The sequence below is a fragment of the Vipera berus genome (assembly GCF_964194415.1).
Source record: "Vipera berus genome assembly, chromosome: 1".
NCBI lineage: Eukaryota > Metazoa > Chordata > Lepidosauria > Squamata > Viperidae > Vipera > Vipera berus.
This window is the reverse complement of record NC_138202.1, coordinates 193,893,415-193,917,709: the sequence shown is the minus strand read 5'-3', so window position 1 is coordinate 193,917,709 and position 24,295 is coordinate 193,893,415. Positions and strand designations below refer to the sequence as shown.

The 24,295-nt window shown below is 38.3% G+C and overlaps 1 protein-coding gene across 1 annotated transcript; it reads right to left on the bottom strand.

The window, feature by feature from the left end:
* Window positions 1-565: 565 nt before the first annotated feature.
* On the bottom strand, window positions 566-22,995 carry MCM3 (minichromosome maintenance complex component 3). The gene is made up of 17 exons (XM_081313560.1): window positions 22,772-22,995; window positions 19,729-19,841; window positions 18,052-18,260; window positions 16,641-16,771; window positions 16,081-16,319; window positions 15,390-15,498; window positions 14,336-14,489; window positions 13,731-13,862; window positions 12,479-12,687; window positions 11,610-11,784; window positions 11,292-11,418; window positions 10,031-10,181; window positions 9,443-9,583; window positions 8,177-8,280; window positions 7,347-7,438; window positions 4,321-4,393; window positions 566-2,491 (listed from the first exon to the last, which is right to left on the bottom strand). Exons 1-17 carry the CDS (start codon window positions 22,853-22,855, stop codon window positions 2,293-2,295), a joined length of 2,442 nt encoding a protein of 813 aa, XP_081169686.1. The 5' UTR covers window positions 22,856-22,995; the 3' UTR covers window positions 566-2,292.
* Window positions 22,996-24,295: the final 1,300 nt, after the last annotated feature.

Here is a 24,295-nt window from a genome sequence, read left to right as displayed (position 1 = left end):
GTTTGGGATGGTCAAATCCTGAGTAAAAATTGCCTAGAAATTCAAAGTACACTGCAGGGAATATTTCATGGCTCAAAACTTGGTAAAGGTAAAGGTTCCCCTGCACATGCGTGCTAGTCGTTTCCAACTCTAGGGGCCGGTGCTCATTTCCGTTTCAAAGCCGAAGAGCCAGCACTTGTCCGAGGACATCTCTGTGGTCATGTGGCCGGCATGACTAGACGCTAAAGGCGCACAGAACGCTGTTACCTTCCCACCGTAGCGGTCCCTATTTTTCTACTTGCATTTTTACGTGCTTTCGAACTGCTAGGTTGGCAGAAGCTGGGACGAGTAACAGGCGCTCACTCTGCTACACGGCACTCGGGATTCGACCCGCCAAACTGCCGACCTTCTGATCGACAAGCTCAGCGTCCTAACCCACTGAGCCACCGCGTCTTCAAAACGTGATGCCACCCTAAATAGTGCATGTTTCATGACATAAATGTTTATGTAAATTCATGTAAATAAACATATAAAATTGCTTACATAATTTATATTACTCAAATATTGTCTTTTAAGACATTGTTTGAAGATCTGGAAGGCATGGAAATAAAAGTTGGTAGTATGCAACTTCTATTCAGGAATCTGTTCCTTTTTCTTTACTGACTACCTATCTGTTTTTCAGCTTTTTTTAACATCAAGACCATAATGTTCTTTCAAACGAAGTATCACCTTGAACCACTTGAAAAGATGTAGATACATTTACACATATTTAAGGGTTTTAAATTGAGACAGGTAATTTTTATTTATTTATTTTTTATTTTAATTCCATTTACGGTATATCCCGCCCTTCTCCGAAGACTCAGGGCGGCTTACAAACTTAGCAGTAGCCTTCATTCTATGTATATGCCTGCTTATTAGGGCTTTCACACACACACACCAAGCAGCATTATTACAAAGTCAGCTTAATTGCCCCCAACAATCTGGGTCCTCATTTTACCTACCTCGGAAGGATGGAAGGCTGAGTCAACCTTGAGCCTGGTGGGATGCGAACCTGCACTAATTGCAGGCAGCTGGTGTTACTTAAGGAGGCATCAGGGAGGGAAAAAAAACACCAGGCTTTCAAACAACTTTCTTTTCCTTGCAATTTGATTTTAGAAAAGGATAGTACTGTACAAGCTTTTATTTAACCAATATTTAAGCTCGCTGAAACTAAATGAACCACCTTTCAGATAATAAAGGTTGGAACCGCTGAAACCGCTCCATATATGTCATGTGTTAATATACAGACGGAATTCATAGTAAGTCTGATGTGAGATCAAGCCACTTGTTTAGGAAGAGACTCAAATTTATTCTGTATTGTAATGTGCAATGTAAACAATATTAAAAAGCAAAGCCTTTTGCAATTTTGACATCATTAAAAACACAAGGGCTTTTGATATTTGCAGAAATGTTGTGTTAATTCTGTAGATTATACGTTTGTGGATGGAAAAAAAAGCTGAGGCAGAACGACCCAGCCTATCGCTTTCCTATTTGCCCCTTATCAATGCTACTTGGCATTCCAGCCAGCTTCTCTTGCTTCCAGTTGGAGGAAGACATGGTGCTACAGCGGTAAATTAAATGCCCCTTAAGAACAGGCCCGCTTTCAGAATGCTGATGCTATTTTCCCCCACAGATAAAGCTTTCTGACAGAAAAAGCTATTTTCATATTATACAAACCATCAAAAACATTTACCTTAAAATTTAAAAGTTATAGTTCAAGGTAGTAGGTCTTGTTTTATATATACAATATGGTACACGTGAGCACTCACTTATTCTAATCTTAACCGTGCCAATTTTGCGAATGCACTTTTTATCACCACACTGGAGTTTACAAAACTCTTGTGCAGAAAATGAAAGGAGCATTAAATTCATTGGTAAAATGATGCGACAAGGCTTGAATGTTTAGAATAGCATTACTGTATAGCTGGTAACTATCTCCCTAACCTGGATGCTTTCAAATGCAGAGATGGGAAATCCCAAATTTCTCAGCAGTCTGGAGAATTTGGGAACCATGATCAGAAAATGTGCTTAACGCTAAAGAAAGCTGCTCTATAATGCAGATATTTTTTACTAGGGGAGCTTGAAATAGGAAAAAAAAACCTGTCAAGACTTTATTCCCCTCACATAGTTTGGTTCAGAGAAATCTGAATTTGCTTTGGAACAATAAGGCCAAGATTTCTTGACAAACTCCACTGACGTTGCTGGAAAGAGGTTCCATCCACACCAAGCACCTAAGGGGAACATAGTAAGTCCTTCTCCTCTCTAAGAGTTGCTCTAGATCAGAAAAATTATATCATCAGACATCATGATCTGATTATCTTCTTGCATCTGTTCCAATGCTGCTTTGACTTCAGCTGATGAAAAAGGAGTTGGGTTGTCCCGGTTGATGGATTCCAGCAGGCTCTTCAGATTCACAGACTGTGCATGGGCAACTCTGAACACTTCCAAGAGGGCTGCCTTGAAGGTTTTAAACCTGTGCAAGTATAAGAGCAAAGTAAGGATGTTTTGAAGGAAAATCTTGCTAATACAGTGAGTGAATGAGAGCAAAAGGGAACGAATACGGTAGGGAGAAAAGGGCCAGGGGATTAATCAGTACATCCTTTCAATTTCAAGTAAGCTTTGGAGTGCAGAGAGATACAACTTTACCACCTGCCTGCAACTCTTTAAAGCAACGCAATCTTTTCCTGGGATCACACTGCAGTGTGAAACATAGCTGCACTTATAGGAGAAGACATGCTCCATTGCCAGCAATGGAGAAAAAGCTCGAATATGTCGCGAGTTTGACTTGTCTGCTTTAGAGGGTTGCAAATAGGGTTCTATATACCATATATTCAAAATTCCCCCCTCCCAGTTATGCACAGTCCTTAATAGTGTGTCTTTGCTGACTTCTGTATAGTCACATAAATACCAAAAACATTACATTTTAAACACAATACATTTTTTCATCTATAAACACAAATAGGAAGCTGCAGAGAACAGTCTAGAATTTTCTTTTTACTGAAAGCTTCTCTTGAAGATTTCACGTAATATCTCATGATTTCTGGATGCCATAAATTTGAGTTTGCTGGAATCAAACACGTATAAAAGTTGAAAGGGCCTATTAAGAACATAAAGTCCTCGTTCCATTCAGGAATATAAACTAAGCCACCCCAGATAATGTAGAAACAATCTTTCTGGTAAGTTTTTTTCCCCAGCATTCATTTGGAATCTGCCTTCTTATAACTTAAATGCATTATTATAGATCTCGTACACCAAGTCTTGACTTTCTCTTTCACATTCTTTTGGATATGTGAACATATCCTCCACTAATCAAGGCTAAACATTCCCCAATACTTCCATTTCTCCTCAGAATTAGCTTTTTAGGATTTGTAGGGCAATCATCTCAGTTTACGGTAGCCACTCCGTGCATCTAATGAAGCGAGCTGTGGTTCAGAAAAGCTTGTCTTTTAACAAAATGTCCAAGTCTCAAAAGGTGTTTCCCCAGATTTGGTAATCGCACTTCTGTCAGTGGAGTCACAACGTGGACTCTAGGCAGCATCGTTGCACATCAGTGGATTCCTGGAGATCAGTCCATTCACCCAGATTCAAGTGTCCACAACTGAGCCAAGCGTGCTATTTCCTTCAATCGCTGTGGGGCTCTCTCCTGCTTTGATGGTAAATTTACGACAGCATTTATAACTCTGGTGGTGACCTTTATGAAAGGAGCTTGCCTTGAGTTTGGAATCTGTTGGAAGCTAAAGGCTAACTTCCTAAAGCTCCCAAATAGCTTTAGGAAGATTATACTGTAATTCATTGAAGATCATCAGTGGACCCGTTAGACTCTCAACATAGGACTTCCCACCCACTCTTCCTAATTGACAATCAATGGGTAGATGAATGGGAGGGAGGCCTGGCTCAGAAGCACTCAATCTCCTCAATGGTCTGTGGAGTGCGAATTAGGGCAATTCTTTGGGGGGGGAGGGGAAATAATAACTGAAGTGGGAGGTCTGGCATTCAGTCCTGCCCACTTCCATCCCTTCTGGTGCCTAGGCTGGCCGATTCCCTGGCAAATAACAAGTACAGAAAGGAGCCCTGGCTGTAATGAACAGAAACAGGACTGTCCGATGTTGAATACTTTTGGAATGATCAGAACACCTCTTTTGAACTGGATCAGGAGGATTATTTTGAACTTGTTATTTTCATTATTTTCAAGGTCAAAAATAATCTGTTTGGATTAGGCACGTTTCTGCATATGACTATTTCATATCCCCAGATCTCATTTCATTTTACTCTGTCGTGTAAGAGTTTTTACATGCTTCCTACCTGGACTCGGACAACTTTGATGTAATCTCATCAGTGCTTGACGCTTCAGGAATCTTGGAGGGGTGTGCCTGAACTAAAAAATAAAAAATAAAAAACAGGAAAATGAAATTAAAAACCAACTGGCATTATCCGATGTGTATCTTTTGTAAAAGAAGCGGACACAGTGGTCTACTGGAGAAGATATTAAAACAAGATTATTAATTTACTGCCAAAGTGGTAGTTGAGCTAAAGATACTTGGGTTCCACTTACTGAACAGTACGATGTAGTTTGCAGCTTACATGAAGCACAAGCCTATCCACTGTTACTTGTAAACTATGGGGTACATCTTAAGGAACTGCACAAATTCTGTATCATTCCATTTAATTATATTGTTAAACAAATCAATTTAATGTCACATTCAGTTTATTTTTACCCAGAAAACACAAAAATAGCACCAAGATACACTTAGCAAAATTATTAGGTTTGGCATTCTTAAGGTTGCCAGGTCCATTTCCTTATAGCTAATTAACCTTCTTAATAGGCTCCATGCACTTGAGAGCAGTCCCATGCCAATTTTCCTTAGAAAATAAAATCCACTGGTCACAAATTAATGTATTTCTTCAGAAATGCAGAGGATTATTTCTTGATGAGCAGCACTTTTTCCTCCTCTGCTTCAGAAAACCAATCTTTACAATCAAAAGTTTATCAAATTCAACAAATACAAAGTTTAAAAAATAATACCAACTAAGAAAATATAAAAAGTACAGAGGAAAAAAAGAGAAAAAAAGAAAAAATGTTATAAAGGAGAAAAAATATACAAAGAAATGACTTCTGCCCAAGGCAAGTACAATTTCATAACTAATCACCTTCTCTAATATTTCAACTGAAGATCTCTTCCTCCTATGTCTCATAAAACCTCATTTAATCTTAATCAGCAAAAATCCATTAAGATTTACAAAGTAACACATATATTTTAACTTTAATCAGATGAAATCAGTTTCATTTCCTTTTAATACAACTTACCATTTTCTCAAAAACTATAACAAAAATCCTATATCTTATCTATAAACAAATCTTTAAAGCCTCATCATTCAAGCTTAAGTCGAAAATACATTAACCACCAGAAACAACATACTAAAAATCTTAATATTTAATCCTTTAAAATAATGTCCCACACATTTCTTATCATTTTCGCTTTGTCTCCTCTCAGAAACTGCTTTACAACTTTAACAAGATTATATATTTCCTTTACTTTCAACACCATAGCTTATCACTGTCTGTAAAAATACAACAAAAAACTCTTCTTCCCATTATCTTATCTTTAAAAAAAAATCTTTAAAGCCTCATCATTCAGTTCTGGTCAAGAAAAACCTGCTAAGAGCTACTAGAAAGAACATTGTAAATAATTTAACCTTGATCAAATAAACCAACTTCAATAAAATAAATATTCCTTTTACTTTTAAAAAATCTTGGTGTTTATTCTCTTTAAATAAAGTCCTAGGAACTTATTTTTCATTTTTTCTTTTCTTAGAAATTCTTTCATTAGTTTTTAACAAATCTCTTTTGTAAGTCCAAGATAAGATAGTTGTCCAAGTCACTCTTCTGATTATTTATGTTTCCCTTTTAGTTATTAAGCCACCAGTCCATTTCATTTGTAAGTAATGTGTAACCACTTTTTCCATATCATTCTTGTATCTTGTCATTTTTAAATCCATATTCATATGGATTTTTATTTTTAAATCCGTATTAGATAAACTAATTCTGAGTTGCATTCTTATTTAAACTCATTTTTATATTGGCAGATAGTCTTAAAGACAGATTTCTAAGTGCCTTGTTGCCAAATATCCTTGAATTCTTCCAAAGCTAAAATATTATTCTTCATTTTGTATTAGTGATTCTCTACTCCTTTAATTATAGTATTTAGTTCCTTCTGGTTGCCTCTACTGTCCAGCCTTCAAAGTTTCCTCTTGCCATGTTTTTCTCTATTCCACATTTGGATAACCGGCTGTGATGAAACTTGTCATTCTAAAGGTTCTTAATATGCCAGAAGTAGTTAACAAACCATTTATAGAAGTAATTAAGAGAAGATAAATCCAGTGTCTATTTGAAGGCCCTGAACTACAACTTGGGCAAACCTGATTCTCTTGGCTCCCAAACCATTAAACCTGCCAGTCTTGCCATGGGGGATGCCTATATGGAACATTATTGGCAATTCCAGGTCCCCCCATTTATCCAGAGAGGAATTTCTAGGTGCCAATCCATTTGTCAGTTTGTTGTTCTGCTGCAGTCATTGGTTCTGTTAAAAGCAAAACTGTCTTCAGTCTCTCACTGCTTCCCCGGATATCCCACTCTTTCAGAATCTATAAAACCTCTTGGGAAAGACAGCAATAAAGGCTGGCTCACAAAGTATGAAGATGGTATGATATTTTATTATATAGCTACCCTAACCTTATGTGTAGCTATTACACATATCCTGGATAACAATAATAACGAATAAGGAAGTTTTAGACTGCATATTTCAGTCTGGTGATGTCATGCCCTCAAATTCCTTATGGAAAAATCGGTTATTCTAGGATCGAAGATATCAGGCTGGCAAAAAACAAGCCGGATAGATACCATCAAATAAGATACAAATAGTCTTCATTCAGTGACTGCCTTGTTTAGCAACCGTTCACAATTATGGTAGTGTCGAAAAAGTAACTTTGGGACCAATCCTCACATTAATGGTATTTTCAGGTCTGTAAAGCTGAAGTAAGATTGTAAGCACAGCTGTGATTTCACTTAATGTATGACCAAGTTGCCAGTCACAACTGTGGTTTTAAATAAGGGCTACCTATAAGGGTTAAAAACTACAAACATTAAAAAATAAAAAAAAGATCAAATCTATCAAGCCCCTGAAAGAAGTGATCAAACTGATGAAGACAGTCAGACATAAACGAATCTTTCTCCAAACTCCAGAAGGATTGCACTGTGCATCAAAACTCGCAGCAAACAGACTTTGTTTGCCTGATTCTATTCATTTATCAGTCTGAAAGAAATGACTTACTTTCTGGCATTTCTGCTTCTGTGTCACTGAAGTCATAAGGATCATGTGTTTCCCCTTCTGTGGGTGACTGCTCACTGGAATCTGTTTTCCTTCTGTAGAAGGACATTAGGTTAATAGTAAGCCTTTTAATGAATGACCTTCAAAATATATTCATTTGGAAGATTTCCACAGCCATTTAACTTGGATAATTGCAACTCAACACAACATACAATTAAAAACTCTCCCAAAATAGGATAGTTACGATCCAGGCAATATCAACACAAGGCAAAATCCAGAAGCCAAGGTATCAACAATATGACTCTTGTCTCCAGGAAGATGGCTTCATCTAGGAGGAAATCCAAATTTCTAAAGCTTTTCTGCTGGCTAAATATTATTCCTTGGGGCTGATGAAAATGCCTTCCATTTCTTCTAAAGAGGCCATTCTGAACAACAATTATGGATAACACCATCCATTAATAAAGAGGAAATGAAGTCCCTACATCTGTTTCGTTAACAGGAAATAGCTACTAATCTCAGGACTCCCAAGTGCCACACAGTTCAACAGTATTTGCTGTCAGCATGCAAACCCCAAACAGGTCAATACATACAAGACACAACAGGTCTCAAAAGCACTACCAGACTCCAAAGTCATAAGTAGGCAGCTTCATAGAAACAACTCCTCAAGTTAATGCCATCTGGACACGCTGATGAAAAAGGCCAATTATTCGATTCCATATTAACCCTAACAGTCTGTTTGCCAAGTCTGGAGGATCAAGGCTTTGTTTTAAAACCAAGGATTTATTTTAAAATCTTGTTTTTTAAGTTCCCCTATTAACACTTTTCTCATCTACCTCTTTTTCTTTCTTTTTTCCCTTTCTTGGGACATTTCGCCATCTGTCTCTTCTTCTGGGTCCTCTTCAGTCTGCTTTTTCCGCTTCTTTTCTTTTTCCAGAACCTTGGAAAGTGGAGAGAAATCAAAGAGTCCATATATGGGCCAATCAACTGCTGCTCAGAAGCCTAGGATGGTCTGAGTTCCACAGAGGAAGACATGAGCCGCATGTTTCTTCCTCCAAGGATGGGAATCCCTAATGGTTTTAAACACTAATTTCAGCCTCAGTGTAAATCAATCCAGTATTTTAGTTTCAACAGACGTAACTGCCTTAAAAACATCTGCCATCTCCCGTGATAGGATTAAAGCTACAAAGAAAAATCTCAAACGATTACTAGAAAAGTATCACAATTTCCTCCTGAGCAAGTGTCATAAAGTTGCCGATGAAACTGAATTGTAAGTCTGGCTCAAAACCAGATGGCCATTTACACACTGTGTAATCCTGTCACAAGGCTGTCTACAGGACAACCTCCATCTCTTTCATAAGCACTTCAGACACACCAAAAAAATAATTAGTCATTCACTATCTGGGTATAGTTTCTACTGTCTTGGCTGCTGGCAATGACTGAAAATGAAACCAATGACCTACATTGGCATCCAAATAAGGAGGGGCAGATTCCTGTACAAGCTTGAGTGGGACATTTCATGCCATCTCTTCTGCTCATATCCTTTTGCTTCGGTAATTTTATCTACTGATCGTGATATAAACTGAGGTATTACACGACAAGTAATGATATCAGTAACATCGGTTGAATACAGGTAGTATTTAGTGATCTTTCAAAGTTACAACAGCAGTGAAAAGTGTGACTTATGATCATGGTTCACAGTTACGACCTTTGAAGCATCCCCATGATTGTGAGATCAAAATTCAGATGCTTGGCATCTGGTTCATATTTATCACCGTTGCTGTATCCCTGAGGTCATGTGTTCACCTTTTGTGACCTTCTGACAAGCAAAGTCAATAGGAAACCAGGTCCACTTAACAACCAGGTTACTAACTTATCAACTGCAATGATTCAGTTAACAACTGTGGCAAAAAAGGTTGTAAATATGGGGCAAAACACACTTAAGAAATGTCTCACTTAACAACAGAAATGTTCGGCTCAATGGTGGACGTACGTCGAGGACTACCTGTTCTGAAGACACTTCTATATTCAAAGATGCAAACCAACCATTATTCAGCCTCAGCCCAACTTTAATTCTTTTCTTACAACTCTTGTTTACTTACCTTTTTGAAATAAGCAAATTGTACCAGTTCTACAGCAGCTTTGGCATCCTGCTTCTCAATTATTTTACTCATCCTGGCTTTAGCATGTGCAGTTGACAGCCGGATCAACGTCTCTAGAGTTCGGGGTGTAATAGGGGAAGTCTGAAAAAAGCAAGTCAAGTCTTTGGATGATGAAAAGATGATCAACAATCGAAGTGTTGTGCACATGTACAGATGTAAGCATGTTTGGTGCAGTACAACAGTACTTTAGGACTGGATCCTATTCATGAATTAGACTTCTCCATTCATACAGGTATTAGATGGGAATTCAGTGAGGTTGCTGTGTATAAAAATGGGGAGCATGCCTCCAAAATCCTGGCTAGCATTCAACACCATGCCAGATGGCCTATTGTATGAGCCTTTCCAGTGTACAGATCATGAAATTTGCAGCATTTCTGCATCCTTATTCCACACATCCTTATTCCACACATCCTTATTCCTGTCAAAATTCAATTGGACTTTAAATAAAGGAAGATTTCTGGACTGAATTATGATTCTCAAAGCAGTGCACATTGCAAAAAAAAAAATAGATCTTGATTTGTGACTCACCCTGGCATTGTCAGAGCTGACCTGCTCCTGACTGCGAAGGGAAGAATATTCCTGGGCTAGGAGGGCGGCTGCTTCCTCAGTCAAAAGTGGCTTCAGCATCTTGGCAAAATGAATATACTTCCTCATGAAGTCCATGCTTACGATCTTCTCTCTGAGTTTGATCAAACAAAAGGCATAAACTACTATTTATTAGAGGATAAAAAGGTAAAGGTAAAGGTTCCCCCGCACATGCATCCTAGTCGTTTCCAACTCTAGGGGCCGGTGCTCATTTCCGTTTCATAGCTGAAGAGCCAGCGCTTGTCCGAGGATGTCTCTGTGGTCATGTGGCCGGCATGACTAGACGCCAAAGGCGCACGGAACGCTGTTACCTTCCCACCGTAGTGGTCCCTATTTTTCTACTTGCATTTTTTAACGTGCTTTTGAACTGCTAGGTTGGCAGAAGCTGGGACGAGTAACAGGTGCTACCTCTGTTACGCAGCACTCAGGATTCAACCCGCCAAACTGCCGACCTTCCGATCGAGAAGCTCAGCGTCCTAACCCACTGAGCCACCGCATCCCTATTAGAGGATAATAGGAGTCTAACTGCCATCTCTGGGGATTCTTGGCTGGGAATCACTGATTTGTAGTTAAACAGAAACAGCCTGCTGTGGGCAGATACTGAGAAGCGGAGCTAAAGAAACCAACAGGTTGACTATCCTTTAAGAAAACGTGGTCGCTGAAATTATGCTCCTTGATATTAGTCTTAAGACCCGAGAGTGGAATTTTAGGATGGAACTATAAACCAATTCCTGAACTCAGAAACTCTCAGACTGGCCTTAGCTTTCTGATTTAAGAAAGATCCTTTACACCACCAGGTTGAGAAAGACAGTTTACTAGAAGTCAAGTGAAATACAGTAGCGAGAAGCCAGAACTGAAATTCGCAAGCCAAAATCCCAAGTGTAACTTTTCCCCCCCAAAAAAGGTGCCTCTCATATTTGATCCCCTCATGTCCACTCAAATTTAAGAGATATTTTTAGAATGGTCTCCTGAAGAATGCAGCTGTGCTCCGTTCCCAGGCAGTTGACTTTGAGACAGGAATGGTGAACTTTCATTCCCCTGAAATATACTTCCCTCCCACCTGGTCCCTACAGTTCATGGCAGACTGGCACTGAAGGAAGCTCTCGAAGTGTAGTAGTGGAGTATCGAGGTGGCATCTGACAGAGCCTCTATTCTTCATGGGCATGCACTATTTGATAAGACGGTGAGCGAAGGAAACACTTACTTCCGCCTCCTAGGTCCATGCAATAGGTCATCGTGCCTTTCATACACTTGTAGCTCCTGATCTTCCTCCTCGGTAAAGGAAGGGTCCTCAGTTGCCAGCAATTCAACTGTACTGCCTAAAGGCATGGCTAGAAAAGGGAAAATATTCCTTAAAGAGTTATCTAGCATATATCAGCACATTAAACAACACTTTGTCTCTTGCAGTGTATAAAATAATCTGAACTTTCTCACTTTCGAAATAAGTCAGAAAAGTTTTATCAAACATCATAGAGAATATGGTTGGCCCAGTTGATAGATTTCAAGGAAGTCAAAGACTCACCATCTCCATCCTGTTCACCAGCTGCTCTATAACGATGCATTCGCAAGACATGGTCTGAGATTTCCCGATCTTGTTCTGGATCCATTTGATCCAAAACAATGAAGAGCAAATCAAATCGGGACAGCAAAGAATCCTGAAGGCCAATATTCTCCATGGGAGTTTTGTATTGGTCATACTGCAAAAATGCCGGGAAAGGTTAGCGAGTTAGCAATTCTTATTTGCAAACAGAAGAGGCAGTACTGCTAGAACGTTAAGGAGATTTCACATTATCTCTACAAACACACACACACACACACACACACACACACACAAACAGGGAGAGAGCTCAAATCTCAAATCTTGTACTGCTTCAATATTATGTTGTTGTTTTGAGCACAACAGACGTAGAGGAAGGTCAATCTAAAGTTCTTCTTTAGCAAAAATCACATAATTCAAAATTTTATTCCCTTTGTCTCCCATCTGCAGGCTACATAGGAAGTCATTTTTGTATATGTTGTAAGTACAAGTACTTTGCTCTACTACACAGACTAAGTGCACTTATGAAATTATGTGATATATGGAGCTGAGAATACAAAAGTAACATTCAATAACAGTGCAGTATGTAATAAGCAAAAAAAAAACCAATGAAATATAGCATTAAAAAGGGGCAGACAATACTCCGGTAGGATGCGAATCTTCATAGATCGGGATGACCAAGTGCAAGGAAATAGTAATATATGGACTAACTCTGGAGAATTTAATGAAGTATTGCTGTGTTCCACAAAAGCAGGCACGAAAACATATAATCAGTTGAAAAATCATACTGATTTTTCAGTAGACGCAGAAAGTTGCCACCTAGTTTATCAAAATGAAATCCCTTCCATGCTTACCCTTCCATAGACTGGATTCGCAGCAGCTAATACACTGCAACGGGCATTGAGCTGGGCCTGAATGCCTGCTTTGGCAATAGTAACACGGCCTTGCTCCATCACTTCATGGATAGCAGTACGATCAATATCAGACATCTTATCAAATTCATCAATGCACACTACTCCACGGTCGGCCAAGACCATGGCACCAGCTTCCAGACAACGTTCTCCTAAGGATGGGGAAACAAAGAGAGGGCTAGAAAGTGTATAAAGGTTGAGCAGAATACTCGCATGAGTTTCTAAGTCAAGAGTAGGCTACTAAAGTTCTCAAGCTACCTTAAGTACCGTTTTTCCACTACTGCTCCATTCTCTGAAAGAAATAGTAGTATTATCCCATCTACTGAAAACCCAAGGTAAATTAACTGAAAAGTTGACAACACAGTCCCAGTATAATCACTTCTCAAAACAGGGCCCACAATCCTTCCAAAGCAAAATGATTTAATTTTAAAGATTTATTTTTTTTAAGAAAATATTTTGTTGCTTTTAAATCTTAAAGTGAGATTAACCAATTCTAGCAGTTTCAGGTATTATAGGAAGGTCCTGGACTATGACACAATTAGACCTAGGTGGCTAAAAAACGACAGTCCCTGATCATGCTGCTGTTGTTGGGTTTGTTTGTTTTTTTGCAACAAAATGAAGGTGGGTTGTTATTGCCGCCTACTGGGGTAAGTTTTATTTTCCAATCTCACCTAAAAACCTGAAGTTCCTGATACTTTTCTGTTCAAATCCTAACTAGGACTGACCCTAGTTATTTTTCAGTCCAAAGCATGACAGGATTTTGAGCTATTTCATCTATAATATACACTAGATGTAATTATGAAAGATTTGATATCCTCACTCTTTTATGCTAAATAATATTCTATTCCATGCCATGCCAGCAGCAGTCCAAATGACAAATAACGAATAAGAGGGAATTGTCTTGTCTGTCCATTTCAAACTTTGTGAATATAGCCCAATTCACGCTGGCTTAAGATTTAATTCCTCAGCGTAATACTGCATCACCAGGTCACTGTTTTGCTTATATCTCAAGCTCTTTGTTCACTGCTATTCAAATTTTCAAAATAGACATAAAGCAACTCATCGATAGTAGGCATAAATTGAATCAATCAATCAATCCATCAATCCTCTTGGCTGCAGTAAGACTGTCAGCTGCTTTTTTCCCTTGACTGTACCACCTGTTCCCTTTGCACATCATTTGCTTCTAAGTTCTCACCAGTTTCCTGATCTGTTGTGACAGCAGCAGTCAAGCCTACTCCAGAAGAACCCCTGCCAGTAGTGGGAATGGCCCGAGGAGCTGTACACAACACGTAACGTAACAACTGAGACTTCGCAACAGAAGGGTCACCTGAAAGTACAAGAGATACAGGCTGTTTAGAACATAGAATCATAGAGCTGAAAGGGACCTCAGAGATCTTCTAGTCCAGCCCGCTACTCAAGACAGGTGTCTTACACCATGCCAGTCAAATGGTTTTCCAGTCTATTTTTGGAAACTTCTAGTGATGGAGCCCAGATGGCAAGCTATTCCCTTGCTTAATTGTTTATGGTCAGAAAATTTCTCCTTACTTCTAGGTTGCATCTCTTTTTAACAAGCTTCTATCCATTAGTTCTTGTCTTGCTCTCTGGTGCCCTAGAGAATAACTCAATCCCCTCTTCTTTGTGACAGCCCCTCAAGTACTTGTCCTCCCAATCCTCCTCTTTAATAGATTATAGACATATCTAGATCCCTCAAATTCGACACAATTGCCAGCTACACTCTCCTATTATAGGATATGATCAGTGTTTCTGGAATATTCAAAATGCAAGGCCTCCGTGACATACCAATCAGTAGGATATTAATGTCCCCTCGGAGCCGGCTTCCATTCTCCAACACTTTTTCAACTCCTCCCAGGAGCATACACAGAATTGCCTTCTTGATGTACTCATGCCCATGAATGCTGGGAGCCAGAGATTTTGAAAGCTGTTCAAAAACATCCTAGATGCAGGAAACAAATAGGACAATATTGAACTAGAATATCCACATAGGAGTAAAAGCAAAAAAAAAAACAGTATGAAGGGGGGGAAAGGGGGGGGTATCCTATTATTACTTCAGAAAAAGTATTGCTTCATCAAAAATTAAAATATTATGTGCCAGCTCAAAAATGTGAATTTGGGGTAGAAAGACCAAATTCATTTCTCCTTATTGTTAACGGTTTGCTATATCACTGAAACTTTTATATATATAGGAGGCTATGTTCATCTCACGGTTTAACATCACACACAGGTCATTTTGCTACAATATGTAAACAATTTGAGGGGCATTTTTTTTAAAAAGGCTAATGGAAAAAAGATTAAAAGAACACAAAAGTAAAATATTTATACAATCCAAAAAGAAACAGGTATATATGCAGATGGTATGCATAGTAGTGTAAATAAATTTAAGCAAGAATGGACCCTATATATATTTTATGTCACATAGCAAGGCAAATACAAACATTGGTATGTTTTCTACAATATTTATCTATATTATTTTTAGTTCATTTCTTTTCTATATGTTAATTACCAATAATACAGTGGAAACCTATACTTTTTATATCATAACAGTAATTCAATGTGTTTTGAGATCCTGGAAGTCAGACAGTGTATAAATTTAATAAATTATTTGCCTAGCAGTCAACTGTACCTAGCGTGAATTGTATAACTTCAGTTTTTGTTGTCCACTTATTATATAGTCTGAAACCTTTTTTAAAAAAGTAAAAGAACACAAATATCCATAATTTTGAAGTACTTTTAAATTAATCATATTTGTACTTTAAGACAAACCATCACTGGGCATAACAGACCCGAATTTCTATGAACATGTGTAATGCCAGTCAAATGCCAGCATCCAGTTTACCTTTGAGTGCTGTTTGCTAAATTTTTTAATCTTGCTAACATCTCTAGATGAATATTCAGGCTGGACCTCCTTGCTCATTTGCTTTACTTGGCAAGCAATCAGGATGGTCCTGAAAAGAAATAAATCAAGACAATCACTCTTTTTCCTTTTATTTTTAAACATTTCTCTGCAGCTTCACAGGAACACTAATACCAGTAATATGTTATTAGCTAAACAAATACCATTAATTTAAGACTTCTACTGCATTAAATTTCAAGAGTAACCATTGCGGGAGGAATCTCTGGCAGATTCTGATGTTGAGCACAGTCCAACGTGAAGACCGTACAGCTGTGTCAAAACTGAGGCAAATATTTAAAAAAATAACATTTTTTTATTTTTTAACTCAGTTTAGAATGAAAGAAAGTGCCTCAGGAGCATAGATTCCACTACATTCTAACAATGGCTGTATTTCTTTAGCACTATTTTATGTACATGGCATGTTCACCGATAGACCAAATTATTTTCTCGAATGCAAGGCTTGAAAGTCGCTGGAAATGCAGATTCTAAAAAGCCAAATTTTTAAAAGGACAACAAAACAAAAGCAATGACATTATTCTGGAAAATGGTTTTGTTGCAGGAGAGCTTGATGCAACATGGATCTCAAGGCTTGGCACATCAGCCGAAAACCAACAAAGCAGCATATACTACTAACCGAAATGTCCCTGAAGTATAGCCACCCCTCTTGCTTGGCAGACAACGAAAAGTCCCAATGATCTGTATTCGGTCTCCTGGCTTTACTTTGTCTACCAGGTCATCATCTAAAATGATGTCTACAGAGCGAGGAAGCTGTCCGGCTGGCGCTTTCTCTGGCATCTCCTGGATTGTGATGGTTTGATGATCTTTGTAACTTGACAGGCCAAATTCTGTCTCAAGAGGGTTGTTTTCTTCATCCTACAAGAACATACTGTTGTTTTTTACTAGTTTTTTTTAAAGAGGGTTTTTTTGGTTTACTTGCTAAAAAATGGGATTTGAATTTACATTCCTCATATAAACGTGCTATGCATATTACTTGGAATTCTTGGGTACATGCTGTGCCACCAACATTATTTATATTTTGAAGTGGTACATAGCATTAAGTACTGAGCACCAAATTTGGGGTCGAAGAATACTTAACTATATCATGTCTATATCCTAATATCTTTTAGAATTCTTTCATAATAGAGACACTTCCTTTCTAGGAGCTTGAGAGGCTTCTGAATCCACACAGCTCACCTTGGTGGGATAAACAGCAGAGGATGGAAAAGCTTCCAGGGAAGTCAAATCGGTGTATCGGCGCTCAATGGTTTTCTTGGTAGCAGGGCAGTAATGCACACTTCGGACAACCTTTGGGCGCACCAAAGAGCCTACACGGGAATAGAAACAGAAAAGGCATCTGGAAATAAAGAAAAGGGCTAAGCCAACCCTCAGTCTGAACACTTGCTTCAGATGTTCCCATGCCAGATTGCAAAACATTACATGTTTTAAGTTGATGTAATGTACCAGGTCTTTTCACATCAATTGCACACTCAATCCCATTAAATTTGTTTTAATCTATTCCTAGACTAGGGACACGGTGGCTCAGTGGGTTAGGACGCTGAGCTCGTTGATCAGAAGGTCGGCAGTTTGGCGGGTTGAATCCCGAGTGCCACGTAGCAGAGAGAGCGCCTGTTACTCATCCCAGCTTCTGCCAACCTAGCAGTTCGAAAGCATGTAAAAATGCAAGTAGAAAAATAAGGACCACTACGGTGGGAAGAGCCTTGGTGGAGCAGTGGGCTAATGCCTCCTTAAGTAACACCAGCTGCCTGCAATTAGTGCAGGTTCGAGTCCCACCAGGCTCAAGGTTGACTCAGCCTTCCATCCTTCTGAGGTAGGTAAAATGAGGACCCAATAAGCTGACTTTGTAAAAATGCTGCTGGGGGGGGGGGGCGAAAGCCCTAATAAGCAGGCATATACATAGAATGAAGGCTATTGCTAAGCACATTGATTTGTGCTTCTTAGATTGTAAGCTGCCCTGAGTCTTCAGAGGGAGGGATATAAATGGGATTTTTTTAAAAAAAGGTAACAGCACTGCGTGCACCTTTGGCATCTAGTCATGCCAGCCACATGACCACGGAGATGTCCTCGGCCAAGCGCTGGCTCTTCGGCTTTGAAACGGAGACGAGCACCGGCCCCTAGAGTCGGAAACGACTAGCACACATGTGCGGGGGAACCTTTACCTTTATTCCTAGACTAGTGTTTTAAAGGTAACAGTGGAGGGTCTTTTTAAATGCTTCACAATCTGCTCTAAGGCCTTGAAAAACACAAACAAATATTTAACACAAGCATAATCCAAATGATTCTTCTGAATAACATTCTCAACATTGTTCTGTTTAGCTTTACTGGAACAATTCTTACTTAAGTGTCTATTTCACTGTTACAAAACCCCGGACAGAAAGCCTCGTCATTCATGGAGTACATTGGATAATATATTGTTAGCAGGAAAGCAGGGACCACCATGTTCCTTCCTCCCCCCCCAAGTCCCAAAGATTTCTAAAACTGGAGGAGTTACTGCTTTTTAAACATAATCATTCACCAGTCATAATCTATCCATTTGGAATCAAAAGCTGATTTGAACAGTTTTTAGTGCACAGACTGCTTCACTCACATTTTGTAACAATACCCTCCACACAGACAATACAGCTGAGAAACTGGGATGTCAACGTCCGAGGTGTCACATGTTTAGATCCAAAGCTGCCTTCTAGCCCAATATAAAATTCTTCATACTGCTTCGAATATGTAGCATCCACAGAAGCAACAAAGTCTTTCAGGGCACGCTGGAAAGCCACCAATTCCTCAAAGGCACTGTTCAGCAAACTGCAGCAAAGATGAACAAGAGTTTTAATGTCCTGTCAGAAAAAGCCTGTATTGTAACAGGAGAACAATTCTCATTAAAACAACCCTATCAGGAATTAACAATGTTGTTAATTCCCAGTGCTCCTTTCAAAATAAAGATTGCATCTGTCACTGTAATCTTTAAGCACGCTAACCACCTTTAAATTTTCCTATACTGCACTTACCTAGAACTTTTGCTATCACCCCGAGTCGTAGTTAAAGATCAGAAATTAGGCCCTCACTTGCTCAATGACAAGCATCAGAGTCTAGCCATACAAACACTAATTTTACTAAGTTAGAAAGGATATTTTGATTGTCACTGAGATTTGTTATTTTTAATAAGATGAGTACTGTAGAATATTTGGTTTATAACATGTGCCTTACCGTGGAACTAAAGGAATGTATAGATTAATGCCCAGATGGATTAACATATAACAACAAATATTACAATTGTTGACAACGTTCCAAAAATAGAAATAAAGACTTCTGGATGCTCTTTTAATGAACCTTATTATTCTATGCACATCAGTGAAACGGGGGAATTAGAAAACCCTGGTTACAGCAACTGCCCAACTTTGTTTGGATTTAAAATCCTCCGAGTTGGCCTTGTTAGTACAGACTAAAGATTTTCAGCAAATTCTCTGGTAATATTTTACATACTGACAAACCAAAACAAGTCCCAGAAAGTGACTAGTCCCTAGGAATCAAATTCACCATAATACCAACTTCACCATTTCATTTTGCCAGCACTGAAGCAGATTAAATTTCCCAATTTGTTAACATAATCCGAATGACCTAGCTGTGACATTCAAGTATTTCAAAGGTAGTGTATTATGGACTACTCTTCTGCCTTCTTATTTAAAAAAGCCAAATCTCCAGGAAATTCTTCAAATCAAAACTTCATTTCTTCAAGTCATTGACTAGAAATCTAACATTACAAATAAGACCTGAAACACGGTAAAGCATTCAACAATCTTCATGTATAAGCAAAATTACCTCTGCAAATAGTCATTCCTTCTATGATGGTAACCTTCATGCAACGAAACTGCCATTAAGTAACAGCGTTTTGTCTTAGAGTGACATAAGGACTTATGTTAGCCTTAAAGTACCTTACATAAAGTTCATCAGTGTGACTAGGAATGTTTAACCAGGGCCGGGCCAGCCATTGTCTTAAATCAGAATAAAAGGCACAAACTAGAAAAACATTCTGTAGGGATTCAATCACACCATAATAAGCAGAAGAGAGATGGGTTTGTGTGTACAGACTATGATTATTGAAAACTTTCCTTATTCGGTTCACAAAGAAAATAATGGTCCAGCGTGATTCAAAACACAAAGCATGGTTGCTTCCAAAACTCCTAAATGAGACAGGGACTGGAAGACATACAGTTCCTTTTTTGGGGGGGGGGGGAAGTGCAACCAATTACTTTGCTAACATTCTTATTCTTACCGGCTGGCTCTTTTCTCATTCTTTCTGCGTAGGTCATTGATATTCACAATCAGACGATGTCCATTGTCATTAATCATGTCCCGGACTTTACTCTGGTAAATTCCCTGATCTTCCTGGAAGGAAGGTAGGTAAGAAGAACCGTTTAGACAATGTTAATTCATTTATTCTGATTCTATGGAAAAATGGCCAAGAGGCCTTCTACTTCATCATGGTTTATTCAATGTTCTCTAAGTGAAGCCGGATTGTGTTTCCTCTCATTATTCTCAGTGATACAAGTTGAACTGGGTGGAGAATAACTATCACGATGCTTAAAGTTTCGCATTAAGTTTATTTAGTGAAATGGTATCATGCTCAAATTCAGTACTTTCTCTTTCTGCAATCACTTTAGTAGGACTATATACTACAGAACCTGTCTACAAAACTCCTTAAACCACTTTTTAAGCTTCATACAGCAGCTGCATAAAACAGCCACACAAACCCGTGAAAAGACGCATGTGTTATATGGAATGGAAACAGGTGCTATACTTGTAGTCCTGCATGCTTCAGAGCACTATACATCCTCTAAGTGAATAATTTTGCTTGTTCTACAAATGAAGAACATGCATAATAACATGGTTTTGTAACTGGCAGATAAATGCAGTAGATATATTTTATGCAAAATACTGTGAAAGAATTGACCAGATACATCCCAGAGCAAACTGCTTTATTTTATTTTTTAAAAAAATACAAAGCAAAAACAAAAAATGTTGAGTTTTCAAAACCTACATTCATTTAATTCTGCTTTTACATAAATTAATATAAAAATTCTACATACGTACAGTACAAGCTTAAAATAATATATTTAACGTAGTATTGTTTGCTTTTGCTAAAATAGTACATTAATATAAGTAGAAAAATGCAGCCTGATGAAAAGCCAATATTTCCTTACAATTTGAGCCACAGTTTTTAATTTGAATTTTTTTTTGGGGGAGGGGTTAAAAAAATCTTATAATTTCTGACAAAAATCAGAATTGGTCATCCAATCCAAAAAAAGAAATTAAAAATGTGTAAAGCAAACTGTCTTTGCATTCACTGGAAAGAAAGTATTGGAATTCAGGTTATGTACAAAAAAATACAAGCAACACACAGAAATGAATCTGAAAAGCTATTGACAATAACTGTCCCATTTTACAAAGCTCAGAGGACACCTTTCTAATAAAAGTGCACACCTTCCCAATTTTACCTAAAAAATTAAACACTACTACTAAGCAACTCTTTAGATTTTTAAAGGTAGCTTTACAATTCTAAACAAAATGAGGACTCTCTGCTTGTCTGGAACAATAAGTGATGAAGAACTTCCAACAAGACCAGTTATTTCCCACCTAGTTCAACTTGTATTACTGAGGACAATGAAAAGAGACACAATCCCCACTTCCACTTATAGAAAAGCACTGAATAAGCCATGTGCAGCTGAAAATTCTCTTGACCTTTAACCAAGGAAAATTCCTGGGTTCACTTATTCTCTCAGTGAAAAGAAGGGAGCATCCATCTAATGACCTTCTTCGTTCATTTCGCCGGGACCTGAAGACCTGGCTCTTTGAGCTTTCCGGCCTAGGCTGAGAATTTTAATTGGGGTTTTTATTTTTTAGGGATTTGATTTAATCTTTTTAATTGTTTTTTAACTTTTGTATTGATTTTTGTTTTAAATACCCTGTAAACCGCCCTGAGTCCTTCGGGAAAGGGCGGTATATAAATCCAATAAAATAAATAAATAAATAAATAAATAAATAAATAAATAAATAAATAATGCAAAATAAATAAAAGGAGGGCATACAGGTAATCCTCGACTTACAACAGTTCATTTAGTGACCATTCAAAGTTACAATGGCACTGGTAAAAGTGACTTATGACCATTTTTCACACTTAGAACCATTGCAACATGCCCATGGTCACGTGATCAAAATTCAGATGCTTGGCAACCGATTCATATTTATGACAGTTGCAGTGTCCCCGGGGTCATGTGAACAGCTTGTGTGTCTTTCTGACAAGCAAAGTCAAAGGGGGAAGGTATTCATTTAACAATCATGTCATTACCGTAACTTAACAACTGCAGGGATTCACTTAACAACTGTGGCAGAAAAGGTCATAAAATGGAGGAAAACTCACAAATGTTTCACTTAGCAACAGAAATGTTGTGCTCAATTGTGGTCATAAGTTAAGGGCTACCTGTACTCTATTACATAAGTTGCCCTATCCAGATCTTCTTATCTTTTAAGAGAAGGAATAGTTTTCTTCTTTCTAGCTGCCATTATTCTAAGCAGTTAGGGTCCCACATGGATTTAAATAGCACTTCAGATTGTTTTGGTGTTAAGGAATTTATAACATTCCTTTCCTTTCCTCTTGTGTATCATGTTGTTTCAGCTGAGAGCAGACACTTTCCAGATGTTTTGGATTTCAACTTCCATTAGTTCTAATTAGCACGGGCAATAGCAAAGGATCATGGGAATTTTAGTTAAAAACTGACTAGCAAAATAAAGGTAGTCTTTACAATCAAGTTCGGTTCCTTGTGATTTTATTAATAAAGTATGTCCTGCATCCAAGTGAAAGCCTATATAAGATTTAGCCTCTATTGATCGCTCCCTTCTAAGGGACTGACCTACCATGGAAAGACAGCTGCATGAAAAGGATTAAAACAACGTGCGTAAACCATTAAGCAGCTAAACCATTACTTATTTCATCCTTCGCAAATTATTTGGGGCTGTGGAATTATACCCATATGTATTCTTAACGGAACAGATTGAAACTCGTCAGGTTAAGTGCTATTCCTTCCAGAAACTGTAATACAACGTATCCGAGCAGAGGGCTTATCTCCTTTCAGAAAATAAATTATCTAATCCCATTTTAACTCCTCATGAAGTAGATTCCATCCATTATTTTGCAGAAAACTGTTTTTCTGAATTATTTTTCAATTCCGCCCACGACAAGATCTTGCCAATAAGCATTTTTACGGCTTAGCAGCAAGACTGTGGCTTGGATAAGCTCAAACTCTCTGACCCCTGCTCACCTCATCATCCAAAAAATCCAAGTAGTCTCGCTGAGCTTCTCGCAATTCAGCATCATCCAAAATAGTTGGCGCGGGTGCTGCCATCTCAGACTCGAGATGAATTCCCTCCTAGGCTGCTTTTTCTTCCACGCATAAACAGGCAACCACACTACAACTCTTCCTGCAACTCTACTTGGCGCGAAAAACTGACCCTTTTTCCCGCCAAACTGCACGGCGGTTCTGCCTTCTCCCCGCCCCCGACATTTTAGAGTTATTGCACCAGCGACCAATAAAATCGCGCATATTTTACTCTACCGCGCGAACGCTCCGAAATAATCGCCAATCAATGAAGAGAAGGGCTAAGTGGGTGGGTTCGCTGCGTGTATATTTTGACGAAAGGTATTGTGGGAGCTGTAGTGTCTGAAACTCAATACTTTGGATTTTTGTTTGAATTATCCATTTTTCTACTTATAAACTGAAGTCCTCATTTGGAAGAACTATGGTTCCCCCATTTAAATTTAAAGAGGAAAAAGCATACGGGATATACAATACTTTGTTTAGAGAGACAAAAAGTTTTTCTTCAATGGCACAATCGACCGGAAAAGGCTGAGTGACTTTGCTTTCCATATGTATGATGGGAAGTGTAGTTTATTTGTATACCTTAACAATAACAGTTACAAAATAACAGAGTTAGAAGGACCTTTGAGGTCCTCTAGCTCAACCCCCTGCTCAAGCAGGAAGCCCCATTTCAGACTATTAATTCAAACGTTGGACGCTCCCTTTGCAATTCTTCATCCCGTTGTCTTCGTTTTATCAAAAGACTCCGCTGCTTCTTTTCTGTATAAATATTCTTCAGGAATAATATACGTATATTCCATGAAATATTATGGTATAATAATAAAAAATACAGTGTTTCAAAGCTAGGTATCAGATCTGATCTGCAAAGATTCGGATAACCGCTAGATATTTGGAATTTAGAAAAAACAAATTGCTTGCTGTCATCTAGGGGTCATCTGGATTTTTAAATTATTCAAGACTTTTGACATTCTTAACCCAAATTTGTCTTTGAATTAAAGAGAACGAGATGGAGAAAAATTAACATTTATTTGTATGTACTGTAGCAGCTACCGGTAGCTACCTAAGTGAAAGCATCAGTAATATTTCCGGTTCTCTAAAAAAATAGTTTCCTTTACTCTCCAGGAGGGGGAGCATTTCTTCATCTGTTTCTGTTTAAATGTTTCATTTCTACCGGAAAAAGACCAATGGACAGCTCGTCAGAGCCAAAACCAAGTGGAGGATGGAGGATATCAGAACTATATTAATTCAAAGAAAAAAATTACTTTCTACTTTTCTGTAATACCTCATTCCTGATCTCATCAAACTACCTCCATATCTTATCCTACAAGGTTGCTAGTTACATTGTAGAAATTAAGTATTCAGATTGCATTTACAGTCTACCTTTGTCATGAGGATACAAATTATAAAATATCTCAACTATCTTCACTGGTACTGATAACTAGCCATATCCTCCATACATTTTTCTCA